Source organism: Phascolarctos cinereus, unplaced genomic scaffold (genome assembly GCF_003287225.1).
Source record: "Phascolarctos cinereus isolate Bilbo 61053 unplaced genomic scaffold, phaCin_HiC Scaffold_4;HRSCAF=312, whole genome shotgun sequence".
NCBI classification, from domain to species: Eukaryota; Metazoa; Chordata; class Mammalia; order Diprotodontia; family Phascolarctidae; genus Phascolarctos; species Phascolarctos cinereus.
In genome coordinates, this window is record NW_027555847.1 from 314,089,890 (window position 1) to 314,109,773 (window position 19,884).

Consider the following 19,884-nt stretch of genomic DNA (forward strand, 5'->3'; position numbering starts at 1 on the left):
CTTTGCACCTACAGTTCTTCTATCTATGTCCAATATTTTCACTACAGAGGTGATGCAGTGGATAGAGCACTCAGCCTTGATTCAGGAAGACCTAAATTCAAATCTGAGCTCAGGCTCTTACTCTTTATGTGACCCTGGGTAAGTCACTTAGCCTCTGCCTCAGTTTTCCCAACCTGAAATGGCAATCATAAGAGTACCTACCTCCCAGGGTCTTTGTGAGGATCAAATAGGGTAATAGTTGTAAAGTACTTACCCCAGTACTTGGCAGTAGAAGGTGCTTAACAAATGCTTGTCTTCACCCCGCCCCTCCTTTCCCCATTCTTTTCCCCGTGGAGGTAACAGGCAGAGTATACTGGAAAAAGCATGCCTGGAATGCTCTTCCTCCTCATCTCTGCCTTCTGGCTTCCTTCAAGTCCCAGCTAACATCTCACCTTCTACAGGAAGCCTTTCCCAATCTCTCTTAATTCTTGTACCTTCCCTCTATTAATTATTTCCTATTTATCCTATGTATAGTTTATCTGTACATATTTGTTAGCTTGTTGTTTCCCCTGCTAGACTCTGAGCTCTTTGAGGGCAGGGACTGTCTTTTGCCTTTCTCTGTATCTCTCACTCTTGGGACAATGCCTGTCACATTGTAGGAACTTAATAAATGCTTATTGACTAACAGACCAACACATATTTATTGGGTGATCTTGGCCAATCATTTAACTCCTCTAAGCTTCAGTTTCCTCCTCCATAAAATGGGGATAATAATACTTATAACATCTACCTCACAAGCTTATTCTAAAGAATGTGCTTTGAAAACTAGAAAGCTATGAAACAGAGTTATTCCCCACCACCTAAATAGACCACACTGTTTCCTTGAGGCTATTCCTAGCTTTGCTGCTTAACCTCCTGTCTCTGAGTCTCATCTTTGCCTATATCTTTGCCTTAGTCTGGCACTGTTTTTCTAAGTACGTAAGTATCGACATACTTTCCTAGTACAGTGGAAGAAGTCTTCACAATAGAGATTATAAAGTCAAGTGAATGTGCATTTCTCAAGAAAGGGTCTGTTACTGAGTTAAGAACACTCCCTTCATTCAGCTTTCTGCCCTAGGTTCTTTCTTTTGCTTTCTACTTGACTAGTGACAAATCTTCAAACGGTTTAATTCCCCCAAACAGTGCTCCAAAAAATACAAACAATTCAAACAACAAATCACCCAAGTGGCAGCTAATCTGATTGTCCCTTAGTGTTCTGCCAGCCAGAGCATTCATGAGAGCAGGACTTTAAGGCATTTGGTGGCCACTAAGGCAAGTAAGTGTCCTCAAGGATCTGTCAGTCTTGGAGAGGATCTTTCTTTTTTATATCTATATCTATATCTATATCTATATCTATATCTATATCTATATCTATATCTATATCTATATCTATATCTATATCTATATCTATATCTATATCTATATCTATATCTATATCTATATCTATATCTATATCTATATCTATATCCATATCCATATCCATATCTATATCTATATCTATATCTATATCTATATCTAATCTATATATACACACACACACATATATATACATATATATATACACACACATTATATATATACATATATATTTCCCAGTTAAATTAAAAAATTTAACATACATTTTTAAAAATTTTGAGTTCCAAATTCTCTCCCTTCCTCTAACCCCTTCCAAGGGTTAACAATAAGGTAAGCAATATTATATAAGACATCATGCAAAACATATTTCCATATTAGCCATGCTGCAAAAGAAAACACATACACAAGAAAAATAAAGTGAAAAAAAGCATACTTCAATGTGCACTCGGGGTTCATCAGATGTCTCTCTGGAGACAGTATTTTTCATCATGAGTCCTTTAGAATTCTCTTGGAATTCTCTTTAGAATTCTTTGTCTTGATCAGAGTAGCTAAGTCTTTTACAATTGATCACACTTACAATATTGCTGTTGTCGTGTACTGTACAATGATCTGGTTCTGCTCACTTCACTTTGCATCAGTTCCCTTGGATAGGATATAAGGCTCCCTTGGATAGGATTTTGAAGTGTTTTAGCTTCCTTTCTGGAGAAAGAATGAGTGAATAGAGAAAAAAAGGAGACCATTTGTGCAGAAAGAATTTACATTTAGCAAAACTACATATTGGGGAAGGACAGAACCATTTGATCTAAGTTGCTTATCTCTAGATTAGCTGCACGTACTTCTGGCTTATTTCAGAACTTGACATTTCTTGGTGTTTGCCCATTATGACCAGGAAATTTCTCTCCCTAACAATAGATGACTGTAATCTATTTAGCCAACAGGGTCTAAATTATTACAACGAGTCAATACCACAGCCATCCAACTTTAACAAATAAAATAATAATATGCTTGATTTTTACCCAATTTACTCCATTTTAAAAGCAACATCTTTTGTGTTCCTGGAATGTTGAGCCTCCTGGTGGAGGTCATTCACTGGCCAAGTGTCAGAAAGTCTGGGTTCTGGATCCCTTTGTGAATAGGTAAAGATGGTATTCATAGACTTCTCCCTTCTTTATTCTGCACTCCTAGCCCCCAAGTGCTCTCCCTCTGTCTACAGCACCAACCTCCCTAGACCAGCAATCTCTAGATGTTGTGCCAGACTCCAAAATTTTCCTCCCCTCCCTATCTTTCAGATAGGGTACCTATTTCCTTGGTATCCTTTCACAGAAGAATGAGATGTGACAAACAAATTCACAGCTTACCCTAAGATCTAAAGCTGAAAACAGAATTACATCTCCCAAGTTTGCCTCCTTCCTTCCTTCCTTCCTTCCTTCCTTCCTTCCTTCCTTCCTTCCTTCCTTCCTTCCTTCCTTCCTTCCTTCCTTCCCTCCTTCTTTCCCTTCCTTCCTTCCTTCCTTCCTTCCTTCCTTCCTTCCTTCCTTCCTTCCTTCTTTCCTCCTTCTTTCCCTTCTTTCCTTCCTTCCTTCCTTCCTTCCTTCCTTCCTTCCTTCCTTCCTTCCTTCCTTCCTTCTTTCCTTCCTTCTTTCCTTCCTTCCTTCTTTCCTTCCTTCTTTCCCTTCCTTCCTTCCTTCCTTCCTTCCTTCCTTCCTTCCTTCCTTCCTTCCTTCCTTCCTTCCTTCCTTCCTTCTTTCCTTCCTTCCTTCCTCTCTCTCTCTCTCTCTTTCTCTCTCCCATCTTTTTTTTCCTGTCTTTCTGTCTTTTTTTCCTGCCTATTTATTTAAATCATAGCAAAACAGAAATCAAAGAAGGTATAATTAAGATAACATATACTAGACAAGAAAGAGTGAAGGAGCTGTCCCATTGGGAATGAACTAACTCAGCTCAACCAAGAGAGAGGCTCCTTGATCTCACCCAAGGGGAAATTTCCCTGAAGTCTCTAGAGTAGCAAGCTAGGAATGGAGACATGATGGAAACTGCTGGCTCCTTTCATGTCTTCCCAGTCTTTTACTTCAACAACCTGAAGTAGGGTCGGCCTTGCCTGTATTTTTGAAAGTTCAGTGGAAAGGGTCCTGATCTTACAGGACTGAACTTGGAGTAATGGGACCTGATTATGTTACTGTGTTACAGTATGCTGTTGGTTAAAGCCATGTAACTTCTCTGGGCCTCAGTTTCCTCATCTGTAAAATGAAGAGTTGGACTAAATGATCTCTGAGGTCCTTTTCAGCTTAGCTAATTATACCATATTTAGTTTCATTTCTGCTATTTACATTTGCTGTAATTGTCATGTATATTGTTTTCTTGCTTCTCCTGGGTTGTGCCAGTTTGAGAGGAAAACTCAGGTCCTAGAACCATGAAGAAGAAAAAAGCTCTGTGAAGCTGATTGTGCTCTTCTAGTCTAGCATGAATTAGGTATCACACACTCTACACATGAAGTGATGTCACAGAGAGCTGATGAATAAAGTGAATTTTTATTTTTTTTAAGTCCATGAAAAACCTACAGGTGCTATATTCACAAAGTTTATACAGTACTACACAAGAAACTTTTTCTGCTCTCTCGTCCCCTAGGAATACACACTACAGCTGAGGGTCAAGAATCTGAGAGGGTGAGAACAAAATGAAATCTATCAATCAGTAGCACTTTGTGTGAGGTACTATCTGTGATTCTGTGCAGCTGGTACAAGTCACCTAACCTCTCTGAGCCTCAGTTTCTCTCAGGTATTTTCCAGGTTTAAAATTCTAAGATTCAATAAATAATGCAATAATGAGTTATGTGTAGTTTAAATGATTATTGCCCACACTTAGGCCAGTAATCCAGGGATGGCCAGGCTGTGGCAGAATTCACACTTGACATCAGTGATAGAAAAATATTGTGAAATACAGAGGTTTACATTCCCCCTTCCCTTTTGTGTTTCCAGCCCCTAAGTGCCCTCTCTTTCATGAACCTCCATACCCAGGTCTGGAATTATTGGGGGCCTCAAATGAAGTTATATTTGTCCTGGCACACAACAGGTGCTTAATAAATGCTTATTCTACTCCCTTTCCCTTCTTATCTTTCCCCTTCAAAAGTCTCACTCCTAGGTACTCTGATCTCTTGTAGCTTTCTCGGAAGAAAGGGATGTGGTTAGCTAATTCACACCTCACTCTAAGATATGCTTGATTTAAATGACTGAAAACAGGATCACCTATCTCAGGCGTGCCAGTATTTTCAAAAGGTGTGTAAACTAAAGGACATTATCTCTAATGATAAAATTTCAAATATTTTGTCTGGTGACTGGAGCCTGGGGAAGAATCTCCCCCCTCCCCCAACACACTCAAGGGCACCTTTGGGGTGCATCTGCTCTGCCCAGTCCAGCCCTGCTCGTCATACCTTCCACAAAGCCTTGATTTCTGTTTTGGAAACAGGAATAGATTTCCAGTTCCACAGAACAAGTTTCTGGTAGAACTAGGATTCAAATTCTCTATCTGCACATTCTAGTTCAAGTACAACGTATGTCTCAGGAGAAGAATTACAGTTTAATTCTTGGCCAAACAACAGCATATGTATTAAACAGGGTGTTCCAACAATTGAAACGAAGAAAGAAGGTGAAACACTCTAGGGGGTAGATTGAAGTATCACAAAACCTAATGAGGGCCTTCCTGTTAAGGAATTTAATCCTAAATAAATAGGGCACGAAACCTTTCCATAAATGTTAATAAAAACTCCATTTCTAAGGAAGGGGGAGTTTAATCTAGCCTGCTGGCTAGAACAGAGGGCCCAGAGCCAGGAGTCATGATCTCTATGCTTTAATCCCAAATTTGTTGCTAGTTGATTTGCAGGATAAGGGGAGGAGGGGAGGTAGGAGGAGGGGAGGTTGGAGGCGGAGGGTGTCACTCTCCATTGTCCACTTTCCAGTCCCCAAATATACATTTTCTTCTGCAAATGTATGCTACCACCAGGAAAGAAGCCTGCTCCACTGCCCTCACCTGGTGTTCTTAGGTGAACCCCAAACCAGTTTGGGAGGACTGAGGAACCAAAAGGGGTGGGCGGCAACGATGACAACCTGTTCCTAAAGCCATAGGAGTAAAAGCCTGAGGAGAAAACCGCGGCGGGCACATCTCCAAATCAGCCTCGCGAAGGGGAGAATGAGCGCCGGTGAAATCTAGGAAGTAAAGGCAGAGCATGGCTCGGGAAGAAGCTCACATTCAGAGCCTCAGGGCGAACCCTGGATTTGAGGAATCTGGTCTCAGACTGGCTCAGAGAAATTCCCCTCCCCCTCCCCAATTCAAGCCCCACCAGATGACTATGGGGAGTGGAGGGGTGGGGGTGGTGGGAGCTGGGGGAGACCTAGGGGAGGGGAGAAGAGGATCTTCAGAACCCACTGGAGCTGCAGGAATCCGATAGAGGCCACTGAAGGCCGCTTGGGTATGGGGCTGTGCTGCGGCTCTTACGGTCTGCCCCCGCCTCCAGGCCATTCAAGGTCACTGGGCGGGGTTCTGAGCCCTGCCTTAGAAATGACCCTCCGAAGGGTTCTGGATTATATATATCAGGAGCACCATTGTCCTCTTCCTCCTGCTCCTTTCTTAGTCTCCCGGGTCCTTTGGACCAGCTTGTCCGAGGAAGGGACGAGGGCTCTTCGGAGACCTGTTTGCTCCCGGGCACCACGCGGCGGTGGCTAGCTCGAGCTCTCTCCTTGCACCTGTCTGCTGCAGCCTTCCAAACCTCCTCCTCCTTCTCCCTCAAAATAAAAGCTTCAGTTACCCTCCTCTTGCTATTTCTCTCTCCAGCCTGCCCAGGTGTGCTGTGCTTTAGATGCATTGGCACAGGCGAGGAAGAGGGGGGTGCTAAAGGGGCGGGCAAGAAGACTGCGCATATATAAACACATTGCGTCGCTGTGCCCTGTCCGAAAGGGAAGTGCTGGACCGAGGAGCGAGGAAGAAGAAGCTGAAGACTTTTGCAGTGCTAAAAGAAATCCTCCGGCTCTCCAGTTGCTCGCTGGGCTGCAACCTCAGGAGCGCTCAGTCTTCTGAGCACCCGGGGTGGAGCAGTCCGGCCCCAGGCTATGTGCTCAGGTAAGGGACTCACTCAGCCAGGCAAGCCTATCCGGGGAGTGTCGGGACCCCCTTTCTCCTGAGCCCGAACTCGGCTGAGCCAGCCAGGATTCACTCGCTCACCTTTAATTTGTCTTACTGCTGCAAAGTTTTGGAATAAAAAGTGGCTCTGAGCTGTTGTGGGTGCTGGCCAACTGAAGACGCCAGTCACGAGGGCTGTAAAGCTATAAATCAATTTCCTGCAGGGTAAATGATCGCATCTCACGGACCAGAGTCCCTTTCCAGATTCCTCTCTGATGTTAGTGGCCCCTGACCAATCACTGTGTGTTTATTGTCTATATATACTCTGTATTTACTTATCTTTGAATGTGGAAGTTTAAGTTCCTTGAGGGCAGGCAGGGATCGTCTCACATTTTTTTTTTTTTTTTGGTATGTGTGAGACAGGTGCCAAAATGGTTAGAGAGCTGAGTCTGGGGTCAACAAGATCTCAGTTTACATTCACACACAGGCATTTATTAGCTGTATGACTCTAGGCAAGTCACTCAGTTTGGGGATAGTAATAGCATCTATCCCACCAGGTTATTGTGACGATCAATGGCGAGAATGTTGGTAAAGCGTTTAGCACAGTGACGGACACTTAGAAGGTGCTTAATAAATGCTTATTAACTGATTGATAAGATTTTGCAATCTTCATCTCACACCTTTTAGCCTGGGCTAGATGTTGACCAGGAGATGCTTTTAGGTAATAGTTGGAGAGGGAGGTACGGGAAAGAGATTAGCTTTCGGTCCTCGAGGAATTCATTTTTCTATTCTGCTCTCAAGTCCCATCAGTGTAAAAGCGAAGGTTACCAAAATAAGAAATTGTATGGCTGCTGCTTCAATCAGTCAATATTTATTAAGCCTCCACCACGGGGCGCACGCTATGCTAAGCACTAAAGGCAAGAGACAAAAATGGGGAACATAACCTGCAAACAGCTATGTGCAAACAGGCTACATCCAGGATAAATAGGAAATGATCATCCGAGGAAAGGCCCTGGGGATTAAGAGGAATTGAAAGAGGTTGCCGGTAGATGGAGAGACTTTGGTTTGGACTCGAAGGAAGCTAGGGAAGCCAGCTAAAAGGGAACTTAGTGGGGGAAGTAGCAGGAAAGCCAGTTGCTATGTCAAGGAGAAAGAAATCATAGAGCCTACTGTGAGATTTCTCTTCTCTTCCCCTTCTTTTTCCTTCCCTATCTCCCTGCCTCAGTCTGTTTCTCAGTATGTGCCCCTCTCTGTCTGTCTTTGTCTCTTTGTCTGCTTCTCCCTCCCTCCCTTCTCTGCCCCTATTTCTTCCTTTCCAAGATTTCAGTGATGATCCAAGTCAGGAGTATGCAAAATAAAATAAATATTTCTTAAAAATTTTTAGTGGAGGATTTGCCCCCCCCCCAGTTTTTTCCATAAACACCAAACAAAAAGTTTTGGATATTATTCTCTGTGTAGTTCTGAAAGAATTGAGAAAATGGTCAGTCTTTTTAAACATAAGTAACTCAATTAAATTGCATGACCATCTAGTATGGGTCAGAACTTTCTCTTTCATCCTTTGAGATCAGAATTTCTTTATTTTTTATATTCTGAATAACTATTTTTAGAATTCTAGACACTTAGAATTGGAAGGGACTTTACAGGTTATCTTGTACCATCCCTATTTTACAGATGAGGAAACTGAGGCCCAGGGAAGGAAAATCACTTGTCTTAGGTCATACAAGTAATCAATTGAAGAATCTGGACTAGAACCTAGATACCTCGACTCCCAGGCCACTGTTCTTCTCTCTTTGAAAGCACTATACAGACTATTAAATGCTATATAAATGAATGTGAGTTTTTATTAGTACAGATGGGGAAACTCATTAGGTTTTTGTTTTGTTTTGTTTTTTTAGGCAATTAGGGTTAAGTCACTTGCCCAGGGTCATACAGCTAGCAAATGTCAAATGTTTGGTCTCAGGCCAGATTTGAACTCAGGTCCTCCTGACTGCAGGGCAGGTGCTCTATCCACTGCCACCTAGTTACCCCTTACTCATGAATTTTTATTGTTACGAATGAGACTCACTGATATTCTTAAGGTCAGAGAAGTAATAAATAATGGCTCAGTTTAGCACAAAATAGACTTCCATCATTAAATCCAGGGTGCTTTCCAATACCCTCTGCTATCATCCTTCCTAGCTGGTATCATCTCTGTTTCCTCCTGGAAAAGTACTGTCCAATATGCAATGTCCCATTTGTTTTCCTTTCCCAAACTAACCTTCCATTAATTTACACTACTACAATTTCAGTGTCAGTCTGACTTGGGTTTTTAATGCCTACTTCTTTAATTACCTCATAATGTCCCAGACCCTGAGTGGGTCAAAGCTTTAGAAAACATCTTGCCTTCTTTGAGGAAACTTGAAACAACAACTTACAATGTCAGAAAGTTGGAATCCATTTGGATATTATATGTTTTATGACAAAGAATGAGAATCATCAGGAAGCGGTCTCTTTTAAGAATTGCCCAGTAATAAAATTATCTATAAATAAGCTTGCAATCTAAAAGCAGCTTTAAAAAAAAGCTGGAGAAGAGTAATAGGAATAGTAATAGGTATTTATGTAGCTGTTTAAGATTTATAAAGCCTTGCAAATATTATCTCATCTACTCCTCACAACAACCCTGGGAGGGAGGTGCTATTATTATCCCCATTTTACAGATGGGGAAACTGAGGGAGACAACAGCTAAATGACTTGTCCAAAGTGACACAGCTACTTGGTGCCTGATTTGAACTCAGGTCTTCATGACTCTAGGTCCAGTGATCTATCTATTGTATCATATAGCTGCCACTAACAATTTACATATGTGATAACAAATGCTTTGCAAACCTTAAGAGAGCTATATAAATGCTAGCTAGTATTAGCTATTATTATGATTATTACAAAAACAGCCAAAATCAAATGAGATAACATGTAAAGTGCTTTTTCAAATTTTAAGAGGACAATATAAGTGCTAACAATTATTATCACAAAAATACCTATCCTCTACATTAATAAAGATGTTGGTTTGGGTGGCTTTGGAGAGCAGCATTTTATCCTAGTAGATTTCTCTTGCATATTTTTCTCTTACTCATGGTCTTGTTGTACTAAGTAGTACCTGTAAGTTGTGGTTTCTGCTATCAGTTGTTCATTTTAAAATGAATCTCAGTTACTTTTTGCTGAAATATGGCCATCTTGGCTCAAAAATGTGAGTGCAGAGGCTCCATTCCATCTAAACCAAACTGGTTCTGATTCACCTACCTGCTGCCCTTGACTTTCCATGCTCATGCCAGAAAACTGGTGGCTGTTTCCACAAATAGAGAAGCTATCTGGGTCCAAGATGACAAATATGTCATTTCAGGCCATGCCCATAGAGCTGGATCAGGACCACCATTCTGGCTGGTTTCAATTCAATTCAAAAAAATTTTTTTAAAATTCAATTTGAATTTAAGGAGCACTGATTGTTACTGAATAAAATTCAATAACTACCCAAAAAAAAGGCAACCCAACTATTTGGATAAGTTGACCAAGGGACCTAAGAAATGAAAGTGATTTTAAAGATCTTCTAGTCTGACTGAAATAGATATGGCCCTCCATATTGACTTAGAAAAACCTCAGATTAACCTTATCTGTATTGTATTGTATTGTGCTTTTATTTAGTTTATTAGACATTTCCCAATTACATTTCAATCTGGTTCAAGCTGTATGTACTTGGGAGTTTTGCTGGCCAGAAGTCTGATACCCCAGTCTAGTCTAACCTCTTGCCTATTGCAGGAATTCACTTAAACTTGCTGAGGCAGCAATGAGTGTAGTCATACCTTCAATATAAACATATATGATGGAAAGGAGTAATATAGGTAAATTTATACACTTGACTTGTGATTGTAATAAAGAAATGTGACATTTGTAGATTGAGAAAATTCTGTGTATCTCTATGAAGGTTTATATACAGGGAATGAGCTTGTAAACCAGGAACCAACGGAAAGAGCCTTGGATTAGGAATCAGAGAAATCACCTAACTAGGGCAGTTAAGGTGACGCAGTGCATAGAGTGCTGGGCCTGGAGTCAGGAAAACTCATCTTACTGAGTTGAAATCTGGACTCAGATACTTACTAGCTGTGTGACCCTGGGTAAGTCACTTAACCTCATTTGCTTCAGTTTCCTCATCTGTAAAATGAATTGGAGAAGGAAATGGCGAATCACTCCAGTATCTCTGCCAAGAAAACCCCAAATAGCGTCATGAAGAGTTGGACACAACTGAACAACAACAGAGTTGGGAGTGTCCTCACAAACCTAGTTCAACTCTTTCATTTTACACATGAGGAAACAAAGTCCTATGGAGGTGAAATGATTTGCCCAAGGTCATACAGGTGATGGGCACCAAAGTTAAGGCTCAGAGCTCTTTCCACTGTACCATATTCCTTCTGAGGACATCACTTCAGAACCTCTCTCTCCAACTTATGGCCTGGGTAACCTTGGGCCTCTCCAAGGGTCAGTTTCCTCAATTGAAAAACAAAGGGGCTGGACCTAATGATCCCCAAAGTCTCTTCTAGTTCTAAATCTCTGATCTTCTGGTGTGAAAAATTGCACCCAGCTTTTGGAAGGAAGAAGGAAGGAAAGAAAGAAAGAAAGATATCAAGAAAGCCTCTGTTCCTTACTACTGAAATTCCACTTCCTCTTTTTTTTTTTTGCATATCTCCATAGAATCTCCCACTCGGGAATTTCTGAGTGTTGGGCCTTCTGACTCACATGCCAAATCATTGTTCTAAAATTCCTTCAGATGTTGTTCACTTGTGTGAAGTCCCAAACTAAAAAAGAGGAAGGGTTTCCATTCTGAAAGGACTGGAGATGTTCTGACAAGAGGGAAAAGTACACGAGGAAGGACATAGTGTTTGGACAGACACACGCACTTCTTAAATTCTGTTATTTATTTTCAGAGCTCCTGAGGGCTGGCGGCATTCAGGATTTCATCGGCAGAATTCCCTTTCCCCTCATGAGACCAGATACTTCTGCAATGTCCCCAGCTACTGCTCCTGAACATGGTGGGGATGTGAATGGAAGGTGTATCAGCAAAATCATTTTTTTCCTGTTTGTGTTTGGAATCGGCTTACTATGTGCAGGAATCTTGCTTTCCATCCTTGGTTTCCAAACCTGCCAGTATGAAACCATGACTGACTGCAGTGCAGTCCTGAAAATTGTGGGGCCTTCATTCACTGTGATTGGCCTCGGAGCGATCATATTGGCCCGCTCCAGGGTAAAACTTCAGCTCAGAGAGAGGCAACTGCAAGGCAACCAGATTGACCCGGACAGCTACTTCATCTGTGGAGAAAGTCGTCAGTTTGCCCAGTTCCTCATCTTTGGATTCTTGTTTTTAACCAGCGGGTTGCTGATTAGTGTGCTGGGCATTTGGGTCCCTGGATGTAACTCAGGATGGCCTCAGACACCATTTAACGACACAGACACTTCCAGTGCCGAGCCACAGGCATGTGGGTTTCTGTCTCTCCAGATAATGGGGCCTTTGATAGTGCTCATTGGATTATGTTTCTTTGTGATGGCACACCTTAAGAAAAGACACAACTTGAGTTCTAGCCAAGACTCCTCAGAAAATGAAGAAAGGTGGTCGCAGAACAATGAGCCTGTACAAGTCACTGTAGGTGGGTAAATCATATCAAAGTGCTGATATTGCCAGTAGAGGCTGTTATATTACGGGTTTAGATTGGATGCTTTGGGCTATGGTTTATGGTTTCCAAACCTGAATGGATAAATGGTAAAAATTCCTTAGGCATCATTTTATATATATTTACAATAGCACTGTATTATTTTATTTTACCTATGAGGATTATGGATCTCACTCAGTAGGGTCTGCAATGCTCTAGAGCTTGATGCAAACAGTGAAATCTCCTCCACGAACATAAACGTCTGTTGGACCTCAACATCTGTAGGGAATCCTGATATTTGGATTCTGCACCAGCTTTCCCCCATGACTCCTTTGGGAGTAGGGTGTACATTTCCATTTTATGCCTCATCTGATATTAGCGATCAGAGGGTCACTCAACAAATTATTTCCATTAAATCTTTTAAGGAATCTTATGTAGTTAGGGGAGACATCTTGTTGGAGGAAAAGCTTTAGGTTTTTTTCTAAACAGTTGACAAATAATACTTTTTTGAATAATAAACCAACAATAAGAACAATGAAATTTTATATTCTCAATTATGTGATGGTAAAGATATGGTACAGTATGGAATATTATTTGCAAGAGACTATTTATTCCTTTATTCTACCTTAGTCAACAATATCCTCAATGTATGTGCAGGTTATTCCAAAAAAATTTTTCTAAGCAATGAGAAAATTGGATATAGGTTGGTAGTTGTTGATGTTTTCTGAGTCTTCTTCCTGGGAGGGTTGTAGTAATAAGATTTGAAGGTTTTTTTGTTTTCCAAGCCTTCATCATACAACCCTCTATGCATACAGGAAAATCCAACTGGATGAATCATGACTACTGTTACTCTACCAGGGCTGTGGAACCTGCAGCCTTGAGGCCACATGTGGCCCTCTAGGTCCTCAAGTGTGGCCCCTTGACTGAATCCAAACTTCCCCACCCCTGCGTCTAGACAATCAATTCTCAAAGTGTTGTCTGAGGAACCCTGGCAGCCCATGAGGTCAAATAATAATTTTCATAATTCTAAAATATTCTAATTTTTAATACAGTTAAATATTGATAGGTATAAGCCCCCCCCCCAACTCTCCAAGGTCCTCAATAATTTTTAGGAGTATAAAGGAGTACTGAGATAAAAAAGTTTGAGAATTACTAGTCTAGACCATGATATGACATTGAATAGATAAGCCATAGAATTGTTCTATCTGTATGTATATTTTGAATAGACACTGTGATTAGAAAATGAGGTGGGCACGTTATTGAACACAAAGGGTGAGCTAGATTGCCTTTGGGAAAATGTTCAGTGCTTTGGATGACCCCTAGCTTCTCCTTGAACTAAAGGCCCATCTATTCTTTGAAGGATGCCATATGACTATGAGTCATGGAATCCTTGTTTCAGAAGAATTAAAGGAGGGAAGGGAAGGGAACAAGCATTTATTAAGCACCTACTATATATATATATATATATATATATATGTATATATATATGTATATATATATATGTATATATATATATATGTATTATATATACATATATATATACATATATATGTATATATATGTATACATATATATGTATATATATATGTATACATATATATGTATATACATATATATATATATGTATATATATATATATATATATATATATATATATATATATGTCAGGCACTGTACAAAGTGTGGTAAGGCTCAAATATCATCTATTCCTTACAATAACCCTGTAAGACAGGCACTGTTATTATTCTCATTTTACATATTAGGAAAGTGAGGCAGATAGAGGTAAAGTACCTTGCCCAGGGTCACACAGCTTGTAAGGGTCTGAGACTGAATTTAAACTCAGGTCTTCCTGACTCCAGGCCCAGCACTCTATGTACTGTGTCACCTAGCTCTCACCCAAAAGAGCAACAGAAAGGGGCATTGTAGCCATGAATAGGCTACAATATATTATTTATATTATATGTATAAAACCAATGTTTATATTATATATACACACACACACACACACACACACACACACACACCACACACATATCTATATATGTATAAAACCAAGAAAGAATTGGGGAAGGGAAACAGCATAAGGAGGGCACCAGAAGTATGGCTGGAAAAGAGGTCAGCCAGTCATGAATCAGGAGCCAGGGAATGACAGATATATGGCCTCACCTGAACCACTGGTCGCAGCACAAGCTTAAGAAATGTAGAGGAAATTCCTCAGCTTGATCTTTGCAGGAGAGGGTAGACAAGGGTAGTAGTGGGTGAGAAAGTGCTGATGGGCTGGGATTTGCACCATTGGAGGGAGTGCCCACATCAGTGAGATCACAGGGCCATCAAAGGATTGCGTATTTGAAGTACCTCTGAGGGTCCAGAGTTCAGTGATTTTCCCCTAAGATTTACAGCAAACTTTTAGCAAAGCAACAAGACCCCTCGTGGCAAAGATACTGGAGTGGTTTGCCATTTCTTTCTCCAGCTCATTAAACAGATGAGGAAACTGAGGCAAACAGGGTTAAGTGACTTGCCCAGGGTCACACAGCTAGTAAGTTTCTGAGTCCAGATTTGACCTCAGGAAGATGAGTCTTCCTGACTCCAGGCCCAGGGTTCTGTCTGCCGGGCTACCTAGCTACTCCTTGAACAGTTCTACACCCAGACAAAATCTACCCCTGCAATTTGAGAGGCAGTTACCAGTGTGCAAACCTTGCCTCAGGTGCTTGCTAGCTGTGTGACGACGTGCAAATCACTTAATCCTTCAAAACTCTTAAAAGTTTCCCCAAGTGTAAAATAAGGGGGTTAAATCTCTTCCAGCTTTAAATTTATGAGCATCTGAGCTCCTAACCACCACTCCTACTTCTCTGCTCTCAGGGCCACCCCTCTTTTGTGCATCAGCTCTTCAAGAACTTGGAGATAATGTGTCCCGTCTTCTTGCCATTCTGGTCACCCTCTAGCCCCTTGATGTCCTTCCAAAACCAGGGTGCCCAGAATATTTTTTTCACTTTGTGGGAATTTATTTCATGGGATTCTCAGTCTAATCAATTGGCAGTACAAACAGTAGTCAACCAGACAGGTGACAGGGATTAGACTGAAGAGCTCTGGGCTCAGGCAAACAGTTGTTCAAAAGGATAAAACCCAGCTGTGACATTTACTGCATGTCTGACCCAGAGCTAGTCACTTAACCCCTTTTTGTCTCAGTTTCCAATTCATTGTGAGAAAAGCATTTTGTAAGCCTTAAAGTGCTTTGGATTTTGACTGATTATTATCATTAAAATGCCCTTTTAATAAGATAATAAGGGCTAATAATAACTCCCTTTTCTATAGCACTTTTATATTCATAAAGTGCTTTCCTTGTAACAAATCCATAAGGATTGTTGAATAGAGTGCCAGGCCTGGAGTCTAGACCTAAGTTCAAAACCTGACTTAGACACTTACTAGCTATATGATCCTGGGCAAGTCACTTAACTCTGCCTCAGTTTCCTCATCTGTAAAAATGGAAATAATCATAGCAACTACCTCCCAGGGCTATTGTGAGGATCTAACGAAATCGTGTATGATAATTGTAAAGCTCTTATCACAGGCTCTGGGATGTAGTAAGCCCTATATAGACGCTAGCTGCTATTATTACTATTATTGTTGTTAATACTATAATCCCCACTTTACCAATGAGGAACTGATGCTGCAAGAGGTTTAAGTAATTGCTCTTGACTATGCAGCCTGTATATGTCAGAGGCAGGATTCAAATCCTGGCCTTATGTCTTAAAGTTAGCACTCTATTCTACTAAATAGCTAAAGCTCTGCAGCATATGACTGGAACTGACTTGGCCCATTTAATCGTACTTTCCGTAGATTCCAGAGCTCCATAAATCAGGAGCAGTCATTTGTCTCTTGGGGCTTAAAGCCAAACAAAGGAAAACATGAGCTACACATCTTGCACCTTTTCAGGATCATTAGCTACTTCGGTCATCTATATTTAGTTGGTAAACTATATTTAGCTTCAGCTTGTGAAAAATTAGCCAAAGGTGATTATAAAGGGCAAACAACTCCAGAAGTCCACTCCCTAATTGAAAAGGATAAAGAATGATTGGAAAGATGATCGATAGAGTTCTTCTTGTTTGACATTGACAGAGATAAATACCCAGGGGCAGGAGACCACTTGTATTTTTTTCTTTGGTTGGTTAATTTAATTACTGCAGAGTCAATTCATTAACTAGACTTCTTGCAGGGGTGGGGTTGACATTGAGAAGGGGTAGGACACTCAGTATTTATAAATATTCAATAGGGTGATCCCAGTTGATGCCTTCTGTTGATTTATTTGGGTATGACTGCATGAAAGAACACCTTTTTCTATGCACATTCCTTCATGCATGTACTCCATCCTCTCTACATTCAGGCTAGGAATTGTGGGTGGTTGTATCATGACAATGGACTCGGCTAGATATCCTTCTGTTTGGTTGGAAAGGTCACAAGAGTAGGCTATTTGGATTCACTAACGATAAAGGCTGCTAGGTGGTATGATAGTGGATAGAACACAGGGCCTGGAGTCAGGAAGATACATCTTCCTGAGTTCAAATCTGGCCTCAGACCCTTACTAGCTGTGTGACCCTGGGCATATCACTGAACCCTATTTGCCTCAGCTTCCTCATCTGTTTAATGAGCTGGAGAAGGAAATGGCAAACCACTCAGTATCTTTGCCAAGAAAAGGAGTGGGACACAAATGAAAAACTACTGATCAACACCAAAAGAGGTAAAGTTGTGGGTCCTTCGCATCAAACCAGGCGGATAGGCTCATTTGAAATAAGAGATTAGCAGACCTGATTCTTGTCGCAGAGTTGCTGTAACAAAGAGTATTCTCTGATTTCTTGTCTCATGGGATTTAGAACTGGAAACAATTCTAACTATTATGTAGCTTAACCCCTGCCTTTTACACATGAAGAAACTAAAGTCTAGAAAAGTTAATTGACTTACCCCAGATTACACAGGTATTAATGAATGGAGTTTGAATTCAAACCCAAGTCCTCTGACACATCCATTGCTCTTTCAACTATGTCTGCCATCCTAATAAAGAGGCTCATTTCTGTTTCAATTTTAAAAGGCAAAATGGCTAACAAAGAGGAGCATTGACCTTGGAAGCTTTGCTACAATTAGCTATATCACCTTGGATAAGTCACTTCCCCTATCCAGTCTATAGTTTCTTCATCTGTAACATGGGGAGATTGTTTGGAGATATGGTCATTACTGGTCCTTCTGGCTCCACATTTTTATTTTACTCAATTGTTTATGAATACATATGTATGTGTTCAATTGTTTTTCAGTCATGTTTGACCCATTTAGGGTTTTCTTGGCAAAGATACTGGAGTGGTTTGCCATTCCCTTCACCAACTCCTTTTAGGATTAGTATAATATTAGTACATAATATATGAGTATATATGTAGCATATTTAATACAGTATATGAGTACATATAGTATAGCACATAGTATATATAGTACATACACACACACAAACACACACACACTCATGAACAATGGAGTATATATATCTTGGACAAATGGTACAAATGGATAAAAAAAATTGGGCCTAGGATTAAAAAACCGAACCACACTAGCTTGCCCTTGGGAAAAGCTTCTTAAATGGTTCCATTTTTTCCAAGGAATAAAGATCTATTTATGTAATACCAATATTCTTGAGATGCTGCATTATGGCTGTAGTCACGGAACCTCATAGCTTCAGAAGAATTAAAAATGAGTATCACAGAGACAACAATGGAGAGATTTGTGGTGAACACAAGCAGATTGCAGTGTAACGAGGGACCTTAAAGAATTGGAATAAATGACATAATTGGGAAAATGTTTGATCAAAACAGAAGATGGACTGGTCACATGGGAAGGGTGAAGGATGACAGGGGGAAAGGCCAAGTACTCCACAGGTATCCTCATGATCTCAGGAGGAAGTAAGCAATATCTCCAGAAAGTAGAGTGGACATCCTGTGTGAACTTAAGGAAGAACTCATAGCCAAGAGTTGAACAGGATGGGCACATGTGGATGGGGTGAGATCTGCCTTGCTGGAAGAGACATTTATATCAATAAGTCACAGATATATTTGAGTGTATATATGTGCATGTATATGTATACACACATATACAATCACACACACACACACATGAGTATGTATACACATGCATACATATATACATATGTATATACACATATGTTTATGCATAGACACGCACATGTACACACATATGTATGTGTATATACATATGTGTATACATGCGTATACACACATACATACATGCATATATATAAAAATATAAACAGCTCATTTCTAATTGCCAAAATATACCCACATTTATTTTTCACTGTTCTGGATAAAACTGGATTGGTTAGTTAGTTACTCCTGAATGCTGACTTTCTCTGGTTTGAAATTGTGGTTTCTCTTTGGGATTTTAGAAAACAAGGATAGCGTAGGTTCCTCCCAAATTTGACCCCTTGAAAGTAATGCCAGGATCAAGTAATGCTTTGAGTCTTTAACTATTCCAAATCATAGTTCAAGAGCCCCCACTGTTGTTTTCTCTTACCAGACCAAGCAGAGGACACTTTTGTTCAAAGCATAAGACATTTAATTAAACAACATAGCAACATAAAAGAAAAGGAAAATCCCACCCCATCCTCATACAAATGGAGTTATATTAGACTATAGATTGGAAGGAGAGGGAACACACGGTCAGGAAAAAATCTTGCTTCAAAGTCTGTATCCCAGGGGCAGCTAGGTGGTGGGGTGGAGAGAACTCTCAGCCTTGGAGTCAGCATCAAATCTGACCTCAGATACTTGACACTTACCAGCTCTGTGACCCGGGGCAAGTCACTTAAGCCCATTGCCTCACTAAAAAAAAAAATCTATATCCCAGCTGGATTTCTATTCCCATCCCCAACACTGCCATTTTTTGCTTCCCTTGATACACTGCCGTCTTCTGCCCCTCTGCTCATGTGCATTTTTTTTTTCTGTTGAGCTTGTCTCCGCTGCTGCTGTCTGCTGGTCTTCTGCTGTGCTGCTCCCTTTGGACCTTTGCTGATCTTCATCCCTTCCATCTCCTGGTCTTCCTCTGAAGTGAAATTTCTGTGTAGCCTCTTCCCCCAAAAGGATGAGCCTTAGCTTCTTTTAGCCCACAGTTCCCATAGCTATTTTCAGCTCTTTTGTGAATCAGACCCATGGCCATATCTGGTTAGCCAATCAGCCCTCAGCTTTGATTAAATCTATGCTTTTGCACTGCTTTACATCAGCCTGAACTCAGTCTACTATTTCACTTGGGCTGGTAATCTTCATTTTGACTTCGATCATGTCTTTGGTCGTTAGTCTAGGGCTATGCACATTGTCTCCAGAAACTTTCTCAGCAAGACTGGAGAGGCAGGTGAAGCATATGTTATTTTGTCCTGCTTTTATGAATGTACCAAAATCACTGTTCACTGAGTTCCAAATGCTGGTCCCAGGATTATTGTTCAGTCATTTCAGTTGTGACCCTCTTTAAGATTTTCTTGGCAGAGGCACTGGAAGGGTTTGCCATTTCCTTCTCCAGCTCATTATACAGATGAAGAAACTAAGGCAAATAGGGTTAAGTGACTTGCCCAGGGTCACACAGCTTGTATCTGAGGCCATATTCAAACTCAAGCAGATTATTCTTCCCAACTCTAGGCTTGGCACTCTAACCCCTAGATGGTCCCAGGATTATATTTCTCCAAACAGCC

General features: G+C 40.8%; 1 protein-coding gene across 2 annotated transcripts in view; it reads left to right on the forward strand.

Moving 5' to 3' along the window:
* Positions 1 to 5,953: 5,953 nt before the first annotated feature.
* The window catches only part of TMEM171 (transmembrane protein 171), a 29,593-nt gene continuing 15,662 nt past the window's right edge, over positions 5,954 to 19,884 (forward strand). The window contains exons 1-2 of one of the 2 annotated variants that reach the window (XM_020998477.2): positions 5,954 to 6,480; positions 11,433 to 12,149. In XM_020998477.2, coding sequence (XP_020854136.1) covers positions 6,471 to 6,480; positions 11,433 to 12,149 — 727 coding nt within the window. In that variant the 5' untranslated portion in view covers positions 5,954 to 6,470. The remainder of the gene's footprint in view (positions 6,481 to 11,432; positions 12,150 to 19,884) is intronic. The other variant, XM_020998476.2, reaches the window with a different exon arrangement.